Source organism: Callionymus lyra, chromosome 3, assembly GCF_982586985.1.
Source record: "Callionymus lyra chromosome 3, fCalLyr1.hap1.1, whole genome shotgun sequence".
Taxonomy (NCBI): domain Eukaryota; kingdom Metazoa; phylum Chordata; class Actinopteri; order Syngnathiformes; family Callionymidae; genus Callionymus; species Callionymus lyra.
The window spans coordinates 38,760,978-38,784,507 of record NC_141820.1 but is presented as its reverse complement, the minus strand read 5'-3'; the positions used below and the strand labels follow the sequence as shown (position 1 = coordinate 38,784,507).

Sequence of the window (23,530 nt, the reverse complement as noted above, 5' to 3'; positions counted from 1 at the left end):
AACCACTTCCTGAGGAAACAGCTGACTTTCAGCTGAAGGGACTGCACAGCAGCGCTGTGGGGGAAGGAACAACCTCCGGTCAACAGACATGTCTGGACTAATTCCACTCACCTCAGCTGTCAAGCTCTGTCGGGCACGAGCGCTGGTCGACGCGGAAGTAAACACAGCTGACTCAGCAGGACTCCCGGACCTCTGCGCTTCTGTAAATAAAACACATGTGATTGAGTCTGCCCCTCATTCGTGTGGACAGACTCCGTTATTACAGTCTCGGCATGACCCGGACGAAGGGGTTTAAAACCTCCTTCGAACTGTGTTCTGAGAGGAAACTCTCGCCGTCTATGAACGGCGGAGCATGTTAGCTTAGCATTAGCGGCGAAAGTTTCTAATGACACCTGTGAATACGTCACACTCACAGGCGGAAACACATGCGCACTAACATCTCTCTCAGAACGAACCACAGAAACGTCATACATTCTCTTGTTTTATTCCCGACACATGCCCTTGAATGAATAGGGGGGGGGGAGCCCTCGGCCAACGACTCCGCTGGGGCTGCTGCTGCTGCCCCCGGCTCACGCTGCCGATCTTGGTGACACTCACTCGTCAATCGCCGCCGCTGTTGCCGATGTTGTTGGTGCTGCTGGGGTGGCTGGTCTCTGGTGACGCTTCCCCCCCCAGCACCAGATGATGAGGCAGACGAACGGGATCTCCGTCTCCGAGCGCCGTATCCCCGTCCCGCCTCGTCATCACGCCCATGCAGGTGATGGCGGAGCTGCGCCGCCTCCTGCCGGGCCATTCCACTCCATGATGCGTCCGTTCCATGGCGTTTCTCCGCCGAACGTGACGTCATCCATGGCGCCGGGATTTTTTTTTTTTTTTGGACAACGCTCATCGACGGTCAAACCCTGTCAGCGCATGTCAACACAGAAGTGAAGTAAACACAGCTGATAAAGCCGGTCTCGTGGACATTTGCTTATCTGGAAACAAACACAGACGGTTGAGTCTGTCCTTCATTCGTGTGGACAGACTCCGTTATTACAGTCTCGGCATGACCCGGACGAAGGGGTGTAACACCTCCTCCGAACTGTGTTCTGAGAGGGAACTCTCGTCGTCTATGAACGGAGGAGCTTGTTAGCTCAGCATTAGCATGTTAGCTTAGCATTAGCGGCGAAAGTATCTAATGACGCCTGTGAATACGTCACACTCACAGGCGGAAACACATGCACACGACTAACATCTCTCTCAGGTGAACCCGTCGAGTGCTGCAGGAGGGCCATGAGGCCTGCAAGAGATACTTACCTGGTCGCTCTCGCATACCTCATGGTCGACTCCACGCAGCGAGCCAGTCGTCCTCCTCGTCGACGTCTGTTCATGATCGAGGGACGACTCAGCTCGACTCATCAGGGTCCAACAAGTAAGTAACGACCTACTGATGGCCTCTGATCAGGGCCATGTTTCAGTTCTTGTTCTTCTAGATCTCAGTGCTGCATTTGACACTGTCGACCACCAAATCCTTCTACAGAGGCTAGAAAACCATTTAGGCATTCGTGGAACTGCTCTTAACTGGTTTAAATCTTACCTGTCGGATAGAACGCACTATGTACATGTCAACCACCTCTCATCGACACACACTAAGGTCAGCTATGGTGTCCCACAAGGTTCTGTTCTTGGTCCAATACTATTCACAATCTATATGCTCCCACTAGGGGACTTGATTAGAAGACACTCTATGCATTTTCACTGTTATGCTGATGACACCCAACTTTACTTGTCCATGAAGCCAGATGAACGAAATCAGCTAACACAATTACAGTCCTGTATCACAGATATCAAGTCATGGATGACCAAAAACTTCCTCCTACTGAACTCGGAAAAGACTGAGGTTTTACTAGTTGGTCCGCAACATCTCAGACAATCATTAACTAATGATCTAGCTTCACAAAATGGACTTGCTCCTGCTACTAGCACCACTGTAAAGAATCTGGGTGTATGCTTTGACGAGGACTTATCATTTAACTCACACATAAAACAAATCTCACGGACTGCTTACTTCCACCTTCGTAACATTTCAAAAATTAGGCACTTCCTTCCTTTAGATGCTGCTGAGAAGCTCATCCATGCTTTTGTTACCTCCAGGCTGGACTATTGTAACTGTCTTCTGTCAGGCTGTTCTAAAAAGTCTCTCAGAACTCTTCAGCTCATTCAGAACTCTGCAGCTTGTGTCCTGACTAAGACTAAGAGGCGCGAACACATTTCCCTTGGCTTCCTGTAGAATTTAGAATACAATTTAAAATCCTTCTCCTAACCTATAAAGTCTTACATGGTCTAGCACCAACATACATTAAAGATTTAATCCAAACTTACCAACCCTCAAGGACCTTACGATCCCTAAACTCTGATCTACTAGTTATACCACAAATCTCTAAATGTAGATTCGGAGCCAGGGCCTTCAGTTTTCAAGCCCCTCTGCTGTGGAACAAACTACCGGCTTCAGTCCGGAGGGCAGACACCCTCTCTATTTTTAAAAATAATCTTAAAACCTTACTTTTCGATAAAGCCTATAATTAACTTGACTGTTTATCTCTAGCTGTCATAACTAACAAAACTGTTTATCTTAGCTGCTATAGGCTGAGAATGCTGGAGGAGTTTTAGTTTTAGTTTTAGACACTGAGCTCTGTATATCCTTCTTTTCTCGCCGGGGCCGTTCTGGCTTGGCCGATTCGGGTGTGAGGGGCCCGGCGGGTGGGGCCTGTGGGTGTCTTGGGCCTGGTGGTGGTGACCGCTGGTGCCGCGATGGCCCCGTGTGCCGGCGGGGGGGTGGCCCGCTTCCGGGGGGTCTTTGGTGGTGCGTGGGGGCTGGTGCTGGCGGGGGTGGTTGGGGTGGTGGTGGTGCTGGGGGCGGTGCTGGGGCTGGGGGGTTGCTGGTCCCGCTGACGGGGTTGGCGGGTGAACCGTTAGGGGTGGGGCTGGGGCTGGCCGGGTGTTCTGGATGACCTTCCGGCCCCGATGGCTTCGCCTGGTCTGTGGTGGGGGGCCTGTCTTGGGGTGGGTGTCTGCTGCAGCGGTGGCTGTGGTCCTCTACCCGCCCTGTGTGGCACGTGCTGTGGTCCCGAGTTCTCTCCAGCACCCCCATGGACCCTCCTACACTCTCCTCTTTTCTCTCACTATATCCTGCCTCACTCCTCTCCTTATCCATCTGTCTACCCCCCACATCCTTCCTCCCAGCCGGTCAAAGCGGCAGGCCGTCAACAATGAGTCTGGTTCCGCTCGAGGTTTCTGCCTTCTAAAAGGAAGTTTTTCCTCGCCATTGCTCACTGTACAGCTCACTGTACAGTGTTTTGTTTCTTGATCTTTGTTGAATTGCTGGGATCTATTTTTCCTTAATCAACTGTAGTCTTATTTCAACTGTATAGTGTCTTGAGATAACTTTGTTATGATAAGACACTTTAAATAAAATTGAATTGAATTGAATTGAACAACCTTTTTCTTCTTATCACATTGGAACGTGAGCTTGTCGAGTGCAGCGCACAGGACTGCCATGTTGTTTGTTTTTCTTAAACAACATGGCATTAACCTGTCTTGATCATAATCATGATCTGAGGCTGCGTGGGTCGACAAGCCTCGAACGCTTCCCGTCACTGTCAAAAGCTGTGGGAAGCGCTCGGAAGGCCACACAATCATCACGTGTGATTTGGGCCTAGGCAAACGAAGCAGACATGTGTCTCCTCTTCAGGGAGTCTTCGTGCACATATGGTTCACTTCAATATTCATTCGCCATCGTACATTCCACTGTCAGGAGCTTTCTCGCTGAGTTGTAAAGGAGGAAGTGCGGCGGGTGTTTCCCGCCTTTATAGGAAGTGGACTGCCCCCTGCTGGGTGGCGAGTTCATTAAGCTTTCTCAGAGACGAGGCGGTGCCTCGGGGTAAACCAATAGCGAAGCCGTTAGAGGGCTGAGCACCAATGAAGTAGAACAGGAGCTTTATGCTTTATTGACTGGAAGAGCCATCAAAATCAAATATTTGTAAATGTATTTCAATCGGAGTCATATAGTATTTAATGAAAGTGAATTCAAAATGATGCATGATTTTTTTTGCATGAAGTCTTTGAGTTTTTAAGTCATGGTTAGGGAAGGATGGATGTATTTTCCAATGGACTGTTATCACACAATATTAGATATACAACGTGTCGCAGCAGGTCAGATGCAGCAGGACTTGACAAACCTTCTCATTCATTTTCTGTGTACACACAAACACACACATCTTCTCTGGCACAATTGGATTGTCATCGAGTGATTTTTAATGAATTGAGAGTGCCACAAGGAGAAATTATTCAGCCAATCTCTTTAAACCAGGGGTGGGCAATTATAATTCTTCAAGGGCCACAAGCAAAAAGAAAGACAAAGGAAATCCCTAAAAGAAAAAGGACATTCGTTATTAGGCCCTGACATTTATTATCCCAAATAATCTATAATTTTATTCTTAAATATAAGAGTTTTTTTCAAAACATTTCTATAACTAACTTATAAAAAATGTTTTGAGGGATTAATATATATGTACTTGAAAAATGACACACAAGAAAGGAGGGGGAAATTAATGTAATGTAAATTAATAATAAATACAAAATAAATTTGATAATGCATTAGAACCATTTATACATGATCAAACTTTGACATTACGAGGTTCGCATAAATAAAGTCAAAGGGCTGCATGTGGCCCCGGGGCCGCACTATGCCCAGTTCTGCTTTAAACACTCTCAATGAGCCATCAAAATTCTTATTTCAGAGTCAACTGACACACAATCACAAGAATTAATGGAAAAAAAGAAAATTAATATATATTGTCTTATATTGTTGAATTTTGCAGATCTTTTTCCTTATTTACAAGAGGCTATTTTTTACCATACACAATGATGAACAGATGAACTTTTATATAATAAGTCTTAAAAATAAAGCAACAATGAATGCGTGGATAAGGTAAAGACTGGAAGAAACACCGTTAACTTTCTTTGCTGCTCTGATTTTTGTGAAGTTTACATTGCGGTTAGATCAGTTCACTATTGTCTGCACTTATTATTTCACTCGTTGTTTATTTTAATTAAAAAGTTGAGTTCTGTTTTGTTTGTTATTAAATAAAATAAAAAAACAGGCAAAAATCGGTGAGAGAAATCTGTATTGGACACATTTTTATTTCACTGTATTAATAATTTCATCTTGCCTTTTGTCTCAATTTATTAATCACAGAATCCAAACTTACACTTAGACACTTGGCAAATTTGCCTTTCTTCCTCTATCTTATAAAAAGAAGTAACCAGTTACTTAAGTAATAAGTGTTTACATTCGTAATTAGATCAAAACCGATGTAAAGTTTTGTCGGGAGGTATAGTTGGTCTTTTAAGATAATGTAAAACATTGTGTAAACGTGTTCACTGAATGCATAATGTGAACAACTTGAAATGTAAATAAGTAAGATTTATATGAAAGAACGAGGTTTAAAAAGTTTACTTATGGTTGTGTTGAAGGTTGAGGTCCGACAGGAAACATGAGTTCAAGCGGAACCTTGGCGTCAGTAGGAATCAAATATAAATCCCGACGACACAACACGTTTACTTGCTGAAATCTGAAGAAAAAAGTAAGTTTTAAGGCTTCGATTTCGTTTCACGTTTCCTGCTTATTGTAGTAAATATACACCCAAGTTTTCTCACGATTACAATAGATACTGTATATTTTCAATAAGGATACGTCATGCTTTAGTCACATGATGTGACTATTTAAAACCCCTAAGTTCAACTTGACTTCTTCCAATCAAAGTTAAATAAAATAATTTTAAATGCATTTGCTATCCAATAGATTTTAACATATTACTTAAGTGTGCTTTACATTTTCTACGGGGAATTTAGGCTGTAAAAGCTTGTTAGGTTGTTGAAATTATTTATAAAGTTGAATAAAGTAAGCATAATGTTCCAATTACATGTTCTGACAGATGGCAGTGATGTCAGCAGACAGTCTTAACCTGGAACAAATTTTGGAAGCCAGAGACACTGTGATGAACAGCCCTCTGGGCGTTCTCAACACCCCCACCATCCTTTGGAGTCAGACCACTCTGCCCCCCACCTCAGCTGCCAGTGTCCACATTAAACTGGAGAACATGCAGAGAACTGGTAACACCTAAAACACCCTTGTATACACTTCATTTTTACCGGATGTGTTTCAGGTTCGTTTAAAATCAGGGGTGTGGCCAATCAGTTCGCCAGGAGGCCGAAAGACGGTCATTTTGTCACCATGTCTGCTGGAAATTATGGTAAATCTTTTGCATTTGCGTCCAAACATTTTGGATCCAAAGGAAAAGTGGTGATGCCAGAGACAGCACCCGTTTCCAGATCGATTTTGATACAGGTCAGAGGTCAACTTTATCTGTGTAATTTAAATGCTGTATTTTCACACCTACATCTCTAATGTAGAGTCTCGGGGCAGAAGTTGAACGAGTTTCTACTTCAGGTCTGATGGATGTGGTGAATCGCTGTGTTCAAGAAGACAATATGACTCTCCTCCACTCGTACGATGACCATGACCTGATCGCAGGTCATGCCAGGTAGGTTTATGCACTGGAAGCCCTTCTCTAAGGAACGCACACAAATACACGTAATAAACCTTTATTATTTACACTGTGTGCAGCCTGGGCCTGGAGGTTTTGGAGGTTGTCCCTGACCCTGATGTGGTGGTTGTCTGCTGTGGAGGAGGGGGTCTTCTATCTGGTGTGGCTGCCGCCATCAAGCTGTCCGGATGCCATAAGACCAGGATCTACGGCGTCGAACCAGAAGGAGGTAACAGCAGTCAAGCTGACAAAGACAAATTCGGGTCTTGACCCGTGTTCTCTATCAGCCTGTACAATGTTTAGAAGCTTCCAGCAAGATCACCCGGTTGGCATGGAGACTAAGAGCATCGCCGCTGGACTTGCACCGCCATTTGCAGGTTTCTCAAACACCTTTATGTCATTTTTTGGGGCAAAAAAAAAAAATCCTCTCAGGAATGCGAGCACCTGACATCAGCTCCACTGCATGACATTCATGATGTAAGAAGTCAGACTGGATGCACGTTCTACGTAACCTTCTACATCACTTCATATCTCCTCAGCTGTTTCATGTTATCTTTTGTGTTGACGGGTGTGGGAGACAGTGTCATTTACCTTCAGTCCTCCACTATTATCTCTGCTTTGATAATCAAATTTTAGTAAAAACCTTCTCTGTTCACCAATTTCCCAAAGGAGACCTCCTGAGGGATCAATAAAGTTTAACCTTACCTTACAAGTTTATGGATTTTAATTTCAGATGAGGGTTTCTTTTGTCCCAATATATAACTTGGTTATATTTTATGATATTGTAGGTGCTACAGGGCGATGTTGCCCAATGAAATTTCATAGTAATCTTTGCAATGACAATACATTTTCTTTAGCTTAACCCTTGTTTAATTCTGCCTTCAGGCGTGCTGCCATACCAACTCTGCCGTCGTTACGTGGAGGAGATTGTCCTGGTCAACGACGAACAGATCAAGGCGGCTGTCTCTGTCCTCTACAGCTCTGGACTGGTAGTGGAACCTTCTGGATCTGCTGCATTTGCTGCCATTGTCAATGGCAAAATTCCAGATGTTGAGGGAAGGAACATTGTCTGCATCCTCAGTGGAGGGAACGTCGGTAAAGACGAGCTTGCCAACTTTCCTGATTGAAGTGGTTTTAAAAGGCATTACTGAAGTTGGTCTAGTTGGAATAGAATATTTGAAAATATCAGATGTGAACATAGAGACATAAAACTTTACACAATGTTAAAATGATATTAATAAACTGGAATATAGTATTTTTTCACAGTCAGACAAAGTAAGGTGGAACTATTATTATGCATTTTGTATCATCCCTCTTTTGCTATAAAGGTTCTGAAATCCTGGTCAGCAGCCATTTGTAAATAGACAACTTGCAACAGTTCTATTTCTTTAAGCCATGTCGCTAACTTTAACAGCTTTAACTGCTGTTTAGTTGTACTAATTAGAAATGAATTAAAACATTTTTTAAATGTCAATGGTTTAGCCAAGGTTAAGTATTATCAATGCACAATGTTACAGCACCAATGAAGCAGGTATTTTATCTCGAGTAAGACAAATGTCCAAAACATGCCTGTAATTTTGAGTAATAAAATATACACACCAAAATTTTGAAGCCAAGATTCAAATATTAAAAATCTGATTTTCATTATTTATACTCCTCAAATTATATTTTTTAAGAAACAACACTCAATATATACTGGAAAGTCCTTTTATAAAGAGGAAATAACAAAATAGATTACATTTTTGAAACGGCAACTTCAAATCACGTCTTTGGTGGCCATTCGGCAGATAACAGCGTCCATTAGTGTCCCGCACGTCTCCTCTTTAGCGCTCACTTTGTAGAGCTGGACATTTAAGTAAAATATAATAAGCATTATTCATTTATGACACATAAAGTGTTGTACACCAACCTTTGTTATCTTAGACGTGTCTGACAATGAAGATATTTCATCCAATGGAACCAGAACTCCGTCAACCTCATTTGTGACTTCCGACGGCAGCTTTGACTCTTTTTCTGGGTGAACTAGTACCACCAGGAGGGAGTTGTCACCATCATTGATCCCAAACCTTTTGAAGGCCTCAGAGATCTGCATAACAGATGACTATATTATTTGACAATAATGTGATCAGCTTGTAAGGTACAAGGTGAAGAAGTTGAACAATGGTCAATAATGGTCATTATTTTATCTGAAAGGACAGAATTAAGTGAGTAAGAAAGGCAATCATTAATTAAATATAGAAAATACAAGAAGAAGAGGACGTCTCTAATAAATTGAAATAATGAGGCGTGAGACTGGATAAATACTTACGTTATTGGTTGGCGAGAGGTTAAAGATGATTTCGGAATATAGGCTTCTTGTCTTCATTTTCCCATGTTTCTGTAAATGGAGTGCCTTGTTCGCAGCAATCAACACCTGGAAATGTCCCACAAGCTAAAACAAAAAATGAAAACAGTGCAAGTTATCTGCTGTAGTTGGACGCAATCGTTAAAGCTTTAAACTCACCATTGTGGGGTTAATTAAAGCTGCACTTATTTTACCCTCGACAGCACTTTTTCGGAGCTTTGCGCTATTCTTGACATTTTTAAACAACATTTGAGTGACGTACATGTCTGGAAAAAGATCCAGTTGATGTGTCGAATGCATAGCTGGTAAGGTCGATAAAACAATGTTGCAGTTAAACAATCTTGGCGCGTGTAAGCAACGGGGGAACAATAACTCTGTGACACAACGTTACCCGGAAATTCGTTCCCATACCAGAATAGAGAAACACAGTTGAACGGTTCTAGATTCAAGAGATACTTCCTTTTTTTGTATTAATAAATTAAAAAAACTATTTAGGATTTTTTGTTAAAGCGCTTATTCAAGCGGTTTGTATAGGAACGATAGTAACTATATGTTTGGTTCTTATCGAGCATATTTCCACTGGGGACCATGAGCTGTCAAAATGCTCACAACATCCGGTGCTGAATACGCATACGGTCTCGGTCATTGCTTTCTGCAGATTTCGCGCTTTAAATTGGTCTACAAAATTACAATATTGCTCGGTATGATTTAACGAACGTAACAAACTGCCATCGTTGTGTACGTTTTGTTTTTATATTTAAAATATGGATAAGTTTGAGGGTTACGTCTTCACGGCGCTGTGCAGCACCAACTTTCTCGTCTCCTGCCTTGTGTTCTCCAAAATCACACGGGAGCAGAGGGAGCCCTACATGGACGAAGCCTTCCACATCCCACAGGCTCAGAAATACTGTCAAGGCAATTTCAAAGAGGTACATGTATACAATTTTTTTAAATAGTAAAATTGACTCGACTGCCTCATTAGGATGAAGGCGCAAGCGCTCTATTGTCTCGGTCCTAATAAAACGGGAAGAATTACGTCACTTTTTTTTTAACGAGGCGCGATTAAAATTTAAAATAGTTTTTAAATAATTTCAAATCATCATTGCAGTACCTTATCCAGGGCATACGTAAAATAATTTCGATTTTTTTTGGGGGGGGGAAAGTCAGTGTCTAGAAGTATTCCAAGACTTTTGAACTGGACCGGAAAATGGCATTGGCACATTACTTTTTCATATTATATTTAGCCATGGAATCATGGGTTTACTGCAAATTATTAGTCATGAAAACTATTTATTAATTGATAATCTGATTAATCAAGCAGAAAAGTTGTGTGCAAAAATCACGTGTAAATCTGGGAGTTAATATGCTGGCAAATATAGGTCTAAGTTGAACACTTTGTATCGATTCATTTCTTTGTTTTCTCCTTACGATCTGATCTTCGCTTACTCCATGTCTTTTTTTTTTCAGTGGGATCCAATGATCACAACACTCCCAGGCCTCTACCTGGTGTCAGTGGGGGTGATCAAGCCTGTGGTGTGGTTGGCTGACCTGACAGGGGACGTGGTGTGCTCCACCGCCATGTTGCGCTTCATCAACCTTCTCTTTAACTGTGGCAACCTTTATCTGCTTTACCTGCTTATCTGCAAGTTGCACCTGAAAGAGAAGGTATAGATGTAATCTGGATCTTAACCACAAGTCGTTGCTAAAATGTTTTGTTTGTATTCCATCTACCTTAGACTCGAGCAAGCCTTCGAAGAGTCCTGACTGCACTCTCCCTCTCCACTTTCCCAGTGCTGTACTTTTTTAACTTCCTCTACTACACCGATGCTGGATCCACATTCTTCATCCTCTTCACCTACCTCATGACACTCTATGGCTGCCACAAAGCCTCTGCACTTCTCGGTGTCTGTGCCATCCTCTTCCGTCAGACCAACATCATCTGGGTCGGCTTCTGTGCCGCTACACTTGTGGCAGAGCGTATGGATGATGCGTGGAAGTCACATCATGCAAAGAAGACTGATGAGAAGACATCAACCTGTCAGCTGCCCCTGACATTAGGCGGAGCAAAGAGAGTGATTACCTTTGTGTTGGGCTTTGCGACCTCTGGCAATATCTTGAAGGCTGTGCTGGTGTCCACGTGGCCGTACATAATGGTTGCCATCGGATTTCTGACTTATGTTTGTATGAACGGTGGGATCGTGGTGGGCGACAGGAAGAACCATGAGGCCTGCCTTAACTTCCCACAACTATTCTACTTCTTTTCCTTCTCCCTCTTTTTCTCTCTTCCTGTCTCACTATGTTACTACCGCATCCGGCGATTCCTACGTGCCCTCAAGAAGCAGCCATTCTTCTTCCTGCTGCTCAGTGTCATCGGCCTTCTCTTGGTTTGGAATTTCACTTTTGTGCACAAATACCTGCTGGCTGACAATCGTCACTTCCCCTTCTATGTGTGGAAGAGAGTTTTTCAGAAGCACTGGCTTGTGCGGCTCTTCCTTGTACCATCGTACCTGTTTGCTGGCTGGAACTTCCTGGACTCCTTGAAGTCGCCCTCTCTTTTCTGGACTGTGGCATTCCTTGGTTGTATTCTGGGCTCCACCGTCCCACAGAAACTGCTGGAGTTCCGCTACTTCATCGTTCCATTCTTAATGTACCGACTCCACATGCCTCTCCCTTCACTCTCCAGACTGGTGCTGGAGTTTCTTCTCTACAGCGCCATCAATTGTGCCACTGTGTATGTCTTCCTTAACAAGACGTTCCACTGGCCTGATGACCCAAGTGTGCAGAGATTCATGTGGTGAACCCTCACAGGAAAAGCTGAATTATGATGTCACAGTTTTGTATTGGAGAAATTATGTTTTTTGAAACTCTGGTGACTTTTGTGCAAAATTCTGTATTAGAAATGTAAATATTGTGAATTCATTTTTATTTTCTAATCAAAATCACATCAATGATGAAGGAGACCAAATAAGATGAATGTGTTTTCCCTGCATCTTTTATGTGATTTGACGGGTTTATTTCCATCATGACCAAAACTGACTGTAATCCAAATTATTTAATAGAAACCAACTGAGGGAAACGGAGGAAGATTTTTACAACACACATTTGTAATAGCTTGAAGTTTTCTATTGATCATGTTTACCACTTCAGTACACAACAATTTATCTGTGAATTAAAACATTCAAACAATATGAAAAAAATCTGACATCATTTGGCTAACTTTTTGAGTGAACCTATTTATCCATCTCCTTATAAAGCACATCGGCTTTTATGCTGTTTTAATTTCCTCCATAAAGAAATATCTGAGAAAACTACTGCAAAAGTTGTTCATATTGACACAAAAGTAACAACAATCAGCAGAAAGTATATCATAACCAAACCTCTTCAACCTCAAAATAATTATTGTTTAGATTAAAGATCCCAAACAAATTAATTTTTGAAGTGTAACTTTCAAATTTTCAAATGTTGAAGTCTTCCAAGATGCAGCAAGTCCCTCATCATGACCATGTTTTGAAATGATTACTTTATAAAGTTGTCCACCGAAATTTCGGCAACGAGACGTTACTAGATTGGGCTACACCCCTCCTGCCAGCTGTAACCATGCCCCGCTTTGTTTACACGACGAGTCCCTTTAAGCAATTTTTAATGCTGACCCACCACTGTTGCACTCACTAAAGCCTTTTCAGCACAATTCTGGTAACACACAATAAATGCTGTTCATTTATGATCTCATCGACATAGCTAATAGAAAGAAGCTGAAACATGTTTATAGCTCAACATATTACAGTGAAATGCCCCGGTTTAACACAACCTGAAAACCTGTTGTCTTTTTTTGTGTGTTTTTCACTCATAAACCTTTTGGTCAAAAGTTGATGTCATGTGACTTATTTTGTGTTTGTTGTCACTATTTTCTAAATAAAATATCTGATTTACCAAAACTTCCTTAAGGCGATGGTTCAGCCAAAAGTCAAACTTCAGAATCTCACCCTCATGTCGACTAAGGATTGGGATTATTTAGTAATTCATTCCTTTTTAGAGTTATAGGCAAAAATCTAATTTCATTTTAATAGGCGACTGGTCCCCAGTGGACGAACTTCCTCCAAAGAGACACATAAAAAAGTCCATATACCACTATACTGCTTGTCTGTAATGTCCATTTTGTATTCAAGCCTTGAGAAGTATTGTTCCGGTAAAATATTAATGAGTGTAAATGTTATGCTTGTTTGGGGAGGACGTTTAAAGAATAACAAGCAACACAAACTGAAAGAACTCCAAACGTTTCCACAGCATGCTTCAAGTCCTAACTAATTGTCCCCAACCCTACGGTTAATATTATGGAGTTTATACGTCAGCTGTGGACTGGCCGTCACCTGCTCTACCTCAGAACCTGGTGTCCGGTGGTAGCAGACAAACTGTCTAAAGGGGCTCTCCAGGATGAATGGGGGCTGTCAAAGTTGAAGGCAGCTGAGATCCAGTTCATTCTGGGATGTCTTAGCCAACTAGGAGAACTTCGAATTCTCTTGGGTCTCCCTCATGGCCTTGTGCCGGGCTTAAACTTAGCCAGAGTGTGCGGCTGGGTTGTCGTTTGCTCTCCCTCCGCCATGACTCCTCTTGCCCTTGTCGCAGTGAGAGCAAGAGTGGGGAGTCCTAGGGTGTTGTGGTGGTCCACATTCCCAGGTTCCCCTTTGGTTCTAGAGCAACTGTGGATAGGGGTCTGGAGCCTGTTGGTCATTTCTTGGTCTCGGCCGTGCATAAGGTGGATGGGGGCTCCGACGGCACCCTAAATACTAGGTTGCTCATGGATGTCGGTTAGGTGAGTCTGTCTCCCCACAATGGTTCACATTGGCTTGGGTGCTTCCTCAGAGTCAAGGCAGGGCTGCTATTTACCAATAGTGAAGCTCGGTTAGAGGGCTTCACACCGATCATAGACGTTATGATCAGATAACTCAGAGGTTATAATTATTGATCGATAGCTAACAGTACAGGATTTACAAAATTACACTATTCCCATGCTCATGCGGTCAATGTCTAGAATGATATACAGCATATACAGCATATACAATAAATGTTCACTGACAATGTTTTTAAGTACATAAATTAAGTACATAAATTTAACGAATTTAACGAACACTTAAGTAAAAACTCGTTTTCTGAAGGTGGACTGAGCTATTTATTTGTGCAGGGTTTTTTTCTTAATTTTCTTAGGGCTGCTACTGTATGTTTGTAACTATGTTGTCTTGGCCTATTAGAGCATGTCATTTAAACTGTGTTTTGTTTTGATTGTTCAAGCGCTTTTTAACCTTGGTCTAAAAAAGGCGCTTTACAAATAATAAGTACTTACTTACTTTCTAACAGTCAGTTATGTTTTGTAACCACTTGGTGACAGTGTTGTTATTGGTATATGTGTGGAGTCTCTGTCGCTCAAGAAGAAGTTGTGCTTGTGTTTAATTATAAATAGGTGATACTGATAAAAATCAATCTGCGAATTATTTAAAACAAAACAATTACCTTCATATAAAAATGATTTGAACTTTCTGGTGTACGGGGAGGTGAATGGATGTTTTGATCACTAACATGTTACTTCTAGCGATAATTTTGATAGAAATCCTTTAATAAAATAAAATAGAACTGATTATTTAATCACCAGACAGTTTGAAATTTTTTTTTACAGAAGGTCTGAATTAAATTTGTGCTGAACATCATACTATAATTAAATGTATTTACTGTAAATATGAATTAGACACAAGTTGATCTGTACATATTATTTTTTTAAACGTTCTTTGTAGAACAAATATGTTCCTGTGTGTATGTTTGTGTCGTTGAAAGACGACGAATGAATGAATGAAAAGTTGTATTTTTGGTTACAATATAAAATGGCAACTATTACCATACAGACAGACTACCACTCAACATTTTATCACCATAAAACTTTAAACAAACTAACCTGTAACCGAAAAAGGAATAGGCTTAAGCCAAGGCTTATTTTTACCTAACCTATGCAATCCATGAAATAACCCCAAATATAAATTATACAAAGTAGAAGAAAACACACACACACACAAAAAAAGGACTCTAAATTCTTACTTCTTATTCATTTTACATTGTAATCCTTAAGTATTTTACATTTCAATGTTGATGTTTTTAAACTCAACAATGTTCTACACAATTTCAGTTCATCACTAAGTCCATTCCATTATTTAACTCCCAAAAATGAAACATATATATTTAACCCTAGTTGTCACTTTACGATCGATCTGTGTGGGATGTTAAGTATAATGAGTTGGATTTTGTTGGATTAATAGTTGAATAATATGCTCTTTTCATTTACAATAACTCCACAGGAGTCAGCCACCCCATTCTTGAACCTCACCGCACTTTATAAAGTACTTGAAATGTTCATATAAAGATAATGACTCAGTAAATAGTTTCTCATTTCTTCCAATCACTTTTAAAGTGGTGTTTTGTAAATGAATGCATTCACGCAAAATGGTCATTGATTATTATAAAACAAAGTTTTAATTCAATTTTGTGTTTTTAATAATGTTGTGTTACTGAACGTTATACATCACAACCTTCAAAGCCCATTCTCGACCACAGTTGCGATAACTGTTTTACACTATTTACTACTGTTATACTATTGTGTTATAGAGGCATATGCAGTGTAACATCATTGAAGGTGAGAAGGGTTAAAAATGGTGAACCAGGCTTTGTGGTAGCCGTAGTGTGATGAGGTAGGTGAAGAGGATTTACTCATCAGTAAAAATGGATAAAATACTGTTTCATGTTTCATTCCCCGGTTCGATTGGCTTTTGGTCATATAGACCTTATGAGTGATATTTGACATGTTATTAATTTATTGGATTTATTGGTGGACTTTGATTGTTTTGTGTTGGAATTGTTAATATTAAATTGTATATCCATCTATGTATATTCTCATGTTCCATATGTCTGCTTGAGATCTTTCATCTCACTTCCACTCCGTACAAACCGTGGCAATTAGGACATGAAAAGGGTCTTCACTCCTCCTCCAACCAGCTGTAATCACACCCCACTTTGTTTATACAATAAGTACCTTGTAGGTTGAGTTTTCCAGGATTAATGATGCACACTGAAACACTTCGTTGCTTGACCAATCAAAGCAGAGTGTGTTGTGGTTGTGGTAAACAAGATTTCATCCAAAAAAAAAGAAGTTTTTACTGGTTGGCGCTTCAGCAAATTTGTGTATATATTTCAATTAAAATGTTTTGTGCAAACATACACATACTGATGAGTAAAATAGAGGTCCAAGATTAAATGAGAGACACGTAAATCAACACATTAGTTGCCCTTTAAGAAATAGATATAAAGCAAAACCCAGAGTTATTGGCTAGAAAGCCTTTTGGTTCCCAACGATCAAACATTTCGTGGACTTCTCTTCCAGTCTTGATGATGGGAGTTTAGTCCTGGTCCACGTTTGTGTTAATGACGGCAGTGCCCTAAATAAACAGCAGCCCACGCGCGCTCGCTTTAGGCAGCATGCTCATCAATGATAGACAACAGCGTGAGAAAAGACCTCTAGGCTTCTTCAACATTTTTTTTCTAGACATGGCTACCAGGAATCAAATCCTAGTTTAGTGGCGTCTCTGCTGCCTGTTGCTAAGCTACTGAAGGTGACATGGGGAGATAATTACCGCTGTGGTTGACAGAGATGGTGATTGTAGCACTTGGGCATTAAGACATCAAATCCTTTGAGGAGACGTTGTTGCCACTGTTAATTACCACTTAAATTCACCATAAACAAGTCAGCAAATCTGCTGTTTAACGCTTAACAACTTAAATATTATTTTAGCCATTTACCCATTTCCTGCTGCTTCAACTTTGATCCCTGGAACTTATGTTTTGGAATATAAAGGGTGACATACTCATTGTACATGCAGAAACTGTTAGTCAAGCAGCTTTTTTTTATTTTTTATTTTTGTCTCTCTGTTATAAAAAAAATCTGTAATTATCTACCCAGCTGACTGTCTTATCAAAGAGCTACTGCCAGAGTTAGTTAGTAAGCAACTGATTTTGGACATGTTCTAATATCGACCAATCAGTAATTATCTTGTACTAATTTCTTATTCCCAGCTACTTAGAGTGAGGCACCTTGCTGGTACAGACAAAATGTGGGAGGAAACAACAGTGCCTGAAGGGTAACATGTACATTTACTAAATATCCTTTAAGTAATTTAAACAGGGAGTTAATTACTGCTTTCTGTAACCTGTTTGTTGTCTTCTTGTGACCATTAACAAGCTAGCTGTCTTCCTGCTCGTCCTGTAGACACATGCATATCTGGCTAATAACCAAACCAGCCATCTGAAACACTCTAGCAACTCGCTAATAAAGATGGACGTTTGATTCCATGTTTCCTAATTATTTTTTTCACTTGTCAATTTCAGGGCTGATTGAGAGCTGTGTTAACATATTTTTTATTTATGTAGAAATTATTCAGTAAGGAGGCATTTGCAATTGATCCTGTCCTCACACTAAATGAAAAGGATCTGAAATAAAAAACTTCTTTACCCAAAACTTCCTTAGATTAAACAGTAAGAAAACAGAAGTCGCACCAAATTCAACTTTAAAACCAACTACTTGTCCCTCATTGACAACTCCACTGTTCGACCCCCATACCCTCTCAAACCGCTCACTAGAATTGCTTGAAAGTCAGCATGTAGGCAACTCGATAAGGTGAAGAGAAAGTGGGAAAGAAAATGGAAACACATCCAAGCCAATGAAAATGTATTTAAATAAGGATGCTTTCCATAATTCCATCTCCCTTCAGCACTTGTTATTTCCAGAATAAGCCTGAATTTCATTTATCCATTCCTGCCCCTCTCTCTTCAGATTTGAATTTGGTTATCTGGTGTTATACATATTTCAATGAAAAAGACCACAAACAAGTTTTTTATATGAATATTTATTTTAAAACGCAGAGTTCGATACAGAAATAGTCATCTATGATCATTAGACAAACATCCGCCATGCTCTTCGGATCACTCACTGATACAAAAAAAAGTACAAGATTTATTTATACTTTATACATAATTTAACCTGTGCAGATAAAGGACAGTAGAAAGCACCGAAAACGTCGACATCAAAAAGATAAAGTTCATAAGAAGGAAGCAAAAATAAAATAATCAATGAGATAAGGCCATAAAGTACACTCTGATGTTTAGTTGTATAAATATTAAGCTGACAACATTTTAAAATTGCACATGCAAACATAGTGCACATTGTTTTTTTCCCCAAGTTATGACTAGGATACGATATTTGGATATTTGAAGTAAACAATTACGTAAACGTCACATTGTGTTGTAAAACTTGTAGAAAAGGTGCAATCAGATCAACACGAGCCTCACGCAAATAACAGAAACAATACAAATTGGTGAAAACGGCAGTGTTAGTAAGTATAAAAATTACTATGCCGTGAACGCAACATCAAAACACTTTTAAACATTCGATCATCATTATGAATGAAAGTAACTTGTTGCTTCTTTACTTAGAAGAAAAATTGATGAAATAAAACTAGCTTGAATTTTGCATGCTACATCCAAAATACAGCAAACTTGAAATCTAATAAAGTTACTTACGTCAGAAGGCATACACAATATTAACAAATATTCTGTATTCAAACTGTATGTGTTCAGGCAAAATAACAGCAAGATCCTTACAATAATTTGAACTAACTGCACACTATTACTATTCAGAATCTGAGTTAATATTCATCATAGTAATGAACACTTTAATTATTTTTTAACAAATTTGCATTCAATTTATTTATCCTAAATTTATGTTATAAAATGAATGTATGTGGATATGGTTGGTGAGTAAGCGAATTATTCACATTTTATTTTATCTAAAAAAAGGTTATCAACAATTGCCGTATTAATATATACTGTAAAAGTAACCTTAAGCTGGACTCAAACCCAAAACCCTCTTGTTATGACGGTGCAGTAATTTCTGCTGTCAAAAAGCATATAATTAAGAGGTGCTGATACTTATCCTCAATGAAGCTAAATGCCAAATTTAGTACCCCATGAATTCCAGGTTTGACTCTTCACTGCTGCTGAGGGCTGCTATGGTTACAACCATTATAAATCATTTGTATTGCTACGTAAACTGCCCCAGCAAATGGATTCTCAGAACAGTGACATCTCGAAATTTTGGATGCAATGAACAGTTCTGACCTCATAGCAGTCTCGACCAGACCCTGATTTATCTAAAGGCAGTAATGAGCTCTAGAGTTTCACCGGTGTCGCTAACAATGTCTATGAGCACAGCAGGGGGCAACTTGGGCGTTGATCCGTGGACACGTTTTCATGATTTAATTAGAACACAAGTTTCAGAATCTGAGTCAAATGACAGAAAAGTTATCCCCAGAAATATTTCTGCTTGAAGAATATGAGACATCATATGCAGAATCAGCTTATTTGCCAAGAAAACTGTCAAAAAACATTAAGACTGTGTAGGAATGACACATTTTTATCAGAATTTGGACCATTGGTTCAATATCCAAGGCTATAAGACAACCAGGGTGGTGTCAGTCACTCAGGGGAGCAATGAAAGGACCGAAATCTGAACTGAAAATCAACCGAATCTGAATTCAAAGAAGCAGTAGCAAATGCCTAACAGCTCCAAACAGTAGACATATATTTGGTCGAATATGAAGCAAATTAAGAAAGACTCCAAAAGGTTGTGTCAGGCGTTGATGGCAACTACATTGAGGAAACCTGCCAGTTGAAATGAGTTTGGTTATGATTTTCCAGTTGACAACACTTTTTATTTAATCAGAACACTTGGCAGAGTTATTCATACCTGAATAAGAGACCAGATTCATGATCCATGATCTGGTTCAAAAATCATTGCAGCTAAGGTCGGGTTTGTTGGTCTCATTTAGAACTTAACTTGGCGACTTTTACACAGATAAGGTAAGTAAAAGTTTACATTAAAAATACACATTTAATAAAAGATTTGAAGAGTTAAAGTTGAAGACAGAAAGACGTTTTGTATTTTATTTGCTTTGGAATTAAGAAGAAGCTAATTTGTTCGTAAGTTATTTAAAGGGCCCATAGAAAATAAATATAAAGATTATTCACTTGAAACATCTTAAATTAAAGTAAAAAAAATCGGTACATCACATTTTTATCACAAGTCCAATGTTACTTTGAACACAATAGCTACATCAAACCTTTGGCTACATTAACAAATATTTAGTCATCAAATAGATTAGCTTTATATTGATGAAACTTATTTTTTTAAAACATTGAATATTCGTTTTCATGCTATGGTCATTACCTTCTGTAACTAAAATACCATAGTTACACTTAATTAGCAATCAAACTCTCTCTATATTGGTCCTTCAACAACTTTAGCACTTAACTAACCACAATAGCTACACTAAAGCTTCAGCTACATAATGACTTAAGCTACATTGGCAATTTAGCCAAACAATTTAAGCTACATCCTAATTGTCACTATAGCTACATTAAAGACTTAATTTTGTATACACTTGGTAAGTTAAGTTTGAAGGAATGTTCTTGTCAAAATGTTTTTTTTTTAAATGGCAAAAGGGAAGATATCTGCTGATTGAAGGCGTGTTTTTGTGTTACTTAGCCACACTAGCCCTTCATTCTGTTTCCTATGTAAACACAGCGCTACATCGTTAAGAATAGTTGTATAAAATCTTTGTTATCCCTGTGTGTAGTTGGCAGCTGAGCTTAATTTAGCTTGTGACATTCATGACAGAAAATCCTGCAGAAGTAACAACTTTGGCTGTAGTAACATGATTGTTCTTCTATTAATATAAAATTTCACATTTTCATTAGTTGCCGGCAAAAACTTGTGCCATTTTATGTATTCAATTTTGTCAATTAAATAAAAATAGTAAAACTATACTGAAACATTCTATGGCCCCTTTAAATATTTTTGCCTATAAAACCGTTTTTAGAGGATAATAATAACCGCAAAAAACCTTACTAATGTAAATATCGCAACAAGATTCCTCCATTTTCTTAACATTCAATCTTTTGTGGGAGACACTCAGGCACTCGTCTCTTACACACAGACATTTGAAAAAGTGATTCTAGTCACAAACTAATGGAAACAAAGCGTAAGTAAATTAATCAAAACACAGACAAAAGTTTTTTTTTCCTGCATTTTTGACTGCTGGGCTCTTTTTTAGCTTGAACTGTCCTCAGTGTGAGAGCAGCAGTTGTGTCCGACCACAAGTAGACGAGACCCTGTGTTACCCTGTGGTCGAACTGCACAGAGAGAACGACAGGCGAAAGGGAGACAGAAAGAGAGAGAGAAAGAGAGGGGTTGGGGAGTGTTGCTGTCTAAAAGTTCGTTTTTAATTGTATTAATTATTAAAATTTGAAAATTTGAAAACCTAGCTAACAAAAACGGGGCAATACTTTGTTTATAAGAGTTCATGTGTCTTTGTTTCTGTTCCTGCTGGATGTTTTTAAATTGTTTTTAGTGTGTTCTGTGTGGTTGTGTAGTTTGGATGGGGAATGTTATTTTTTTGTGTTGGTTCTTGTTTCTACATCGTCTGTGATTTTAACTGTATGTTTTTCATCTTCTACTTTTGTTTCAGACTCTTCTTTTGTGATTTATTTGCTTTAGTGTGTGTGACTTTTGGAGATTGTAGGAGGGGAAAAAAAAGTCAGGAAGACAGAGAGCAAGACAATCACTGGTCTGTTATCAGTGCTGAAGGACATACAGGTAAAAGTGAGGAGGTAGTGCAGGACCAATATTTGCATGCACTGGACCACAGCTACACTCATGCAGAGCATCACCAGTGTGAAAAGGTGCCTGTTCCACATGCCAGGAGAGACACACAGGTCTTCATTACAAAAGTATGAAGAGTAGAAATCCAGGTTTCCTGTAAACGCAGGTGAGACGCACAGAGAAATGGTTCCAGTAATTTACACCAAAACTTAGTTGTTTTGTCTAGAGACATTCACTTTAAAAACATCCGATAAAAGAAAGCAATATTCCCACGAGCCCTATAGGCTAAAATGAAAGATTCCAGACCGACAGGAATGTTCAAACAGTGGAAGTAAACAGACTCTCGTTTGGTGCCGTCCTTCTGACCAGAAACACGCCTCCTGAGAACCCAGAGATTCGGTCAAAATCAACTTCTGACTCAGGTTGGTGGCTTAATGTAAGTATCAGCTTCAAGTTAGCACTCCTTCATATTTGGGTTTGCAGGGGCTGAGCCGGTGGCGTGTATGGAGGAGGGGCCGGGGCTGGCTTAATTCCACGGGTTCGCATGTAGGACAGGAACTGATCAGGGATCTCCGCCAGGACGTCTTTTGCCAGCCTTGCCATGCTGAGGATGTTGTTTCCAGTGCGATCGATGTAGTCTCTAAACGGGACAAACTATAGATAAAGATGTTGAAATTAGTCAACATAAAAGAAGTAACATAGCTAGCAAAGATATCAAGTCTAGAGTAGTAATAGCTTTTTGTAAGCTAACCTGATGCGTATGTATATACATTAACTGACATTGTGAAATTGTGAGAACTAAAAATCCATAAGCATGGTCTTTCAACAAACATTAGGAATTCATTCATTAATTTTCTCACTCCCTTATCAGGGTCACAGAGGGAAGAATCCTATCTGAGCTGCTCAGACAACATTAGATTAATAACACTGATATCCTCATCTTCACAGCTAAACTATAAGGGTTTAATTATTAATTTACATTCAAATTTTATGTTATTATATGGAATCTTAAAGGTTGTCATTTTAAATTATCTTGAGTTCACTCATGACTGTAGAAACCCGAGCTACGGACAGATTGACCACCGTAAGATCAACGCTGTTGTGTTAAAATGGTTTTACAATGACTCAATGGCTCTGTGTTGTGAGTAGTGGTTCTGTAATGAAAGACAGACGCCAAGACCCGCCTTATGTTACTTCTGCTTGGTTGATCACAAGTGGTGCCTTCCGCGGTTGAATAGATAAACGCAAAAAAAGGTTATTATCATGAAAAAACGAATATATTATTGAATGGGTATATATAAGCGTGAGAAAGTGTGACGTGTGGTGTGAAAAAGTAACATTCAAAGCTGTAGGTGTACAACACAAACAAAGCACAACACTATATTAAAGTCTACAATACTATGCTGACTAAAAGAGGAATATATCATTAAAAGAAGAACCTGACCTGAACGATGTCTCTCTCCGCAAGTCTTCCTCTCGCAGAGATTCTGACTTCATCTCCATCCAACTCTATCATTGCTGACATCCAAATTAAAGAAAGATGGTTAGATATCGTAATTAGTTATGAAATACAAATATAAATAAAGATTTGTGTGTACCATCAAACTCGGCCGGCCCCACCCCTACGATGATGATTGACATGGGCAGACAGGATGCCTGCGGAGAAACACAACATTACATATCAACACTAGTTCACATTAAGACACGTGACACAAGCTACAGTAGTGCACTTTATACACCCACACTGTGTGTGAGGGGGTGTTTGTGTTGCATGCCTACCCTTTCATAATGTGTGTGTGTAAAAAAAATAAGGTGTGCTACTACATCCTCTGTCACTTGCTTTCTTTCTTT

General features: G+C 39.6%; 4 protein-coding genes across 7 annotated transcripts in view; 2 read left to right on the top strand and 2 right to left on the bottom strand.

The window, feature by feature from the left end:
- Positions 1–5,582: 5,582 nt before the first annotated feature.
- srr (serine racemase) lies at positions 5,583–8,247 on the top strand. Of its 2 annotated transcripts, XM_087786010.1 has the most exons (7): positions 5,583–5,624; positions 5,976–6,153; positions 6,207–6,388; positions 6,454–6,584; positions 6,668–6,816; positions 6,875–6,964; positions 7,473–8,247. In XM_087786010.1, the coding sequence occupies exons 2-7, from the start codon at positions 5,976–5,978 to the stop codon at positions 7,712–7,714; spliced, it is 972 nt and encodes a 323-aa protein (XP_087642136.1). In that variant the 5' UTR covers positions 5,583–5,624; the 3' UTR covers positions 7,715–8,247. The 2 variants fall into 2 exon arrangements, with proteins under 2 accessions (XP_087642136.1, XP_087642137.1); XM_087786011.1 differs by lacking the exon at positions 5,583–5,624 and having other exon boundaries at positions 5,924–6,153.
- Positions 7,645–9,384, bottom strand: tprkb (Tp53rk binding protein). Of its 3 annotated transcripts, none has more exons than XM_087787886.1 (5): positions 9,091–9,384; positions 8,896–9,018; positions 8,497–8,673; positions 8,326–8,430; positions 7,645–7,706 (listed from the first exon to the last, which is right to left on the bottom strand). In XM_087787886.1, exons 1-4 carry the CDS (start codon positions 9,229–9,231, stop codon positions 8,344–8,346), a joined length of 528 nt encoding a protein of 175 aa, XP_087644012.1. In that variant the 5' UTR covers positions 9,232–9,384; the 3' UTR covers positions 7,645–7,706; positions 8,326–8,343. The 3 variants fall into 3 exon arrangements, with proteins under 3 accessions (XP_087644012.1, XP_087644010.1, XP_087644009.1); XM_087787884.1 differs by lacking the exon at positions 7,645–7,706 and adding an exon at positions 7,727–7,745; XM_087787883.1 differs by lacking the exon at positions 7,645–7,706 and having other exon boundaries at positions 8,279–8,430; positions 9,091–9,383.
- Positions 9,385–9,545: 161 nt separating this feature from the next.
- On the top strand, positions 9,546–12,796 carry alg10 (ALG10 alpha-1,2-glucosyltransferase). The gene is made up of 3 exons (XM_087787882.1): positions 9,546–9,860; positions 10,399–10,596; positions 10,668–12,796. Exons 1-3 carry the CDS (start codon positions 9,696–9,698, stop codon positions 11,727–11,729), a joined length of 1,425 nt encoding a protein of 474 aa, XP_087644008.1. The 5' UTR covers positions 9,546–9,695; the 3' UTR covers positions 11,730–12,796.
- Positions 12,797–17,851: 5,055 nt separating this feature from the next.
- The window catches only part of LOC148084719 (copine-8), a 45,400-nt gene continuing 39,721 nt past the window's right edge, over positions 17,852–23,530 (bottom strand). Inside the window, exons 18-20 of the mRNA XM_087787881.1 lie at positions 23,278–23,335; positions 23,124–23,197; positions 17,852–22,333 (exon numbers count right to left, since the gene is read on the bottom strand). Of these exons, the coding sequence (XP_087644007.1) occupies positions 22,145–22,333; positions 23,124–23,197; positions 23,278–23,335 (321 nt within the window). The 3' untranslated portion in view covers positions 17,852–22,144. The remainder of the gene's footprint in view (positions 22,334–23,123; positions 23,198–23,277; positions 23,336–23,530) is intronic.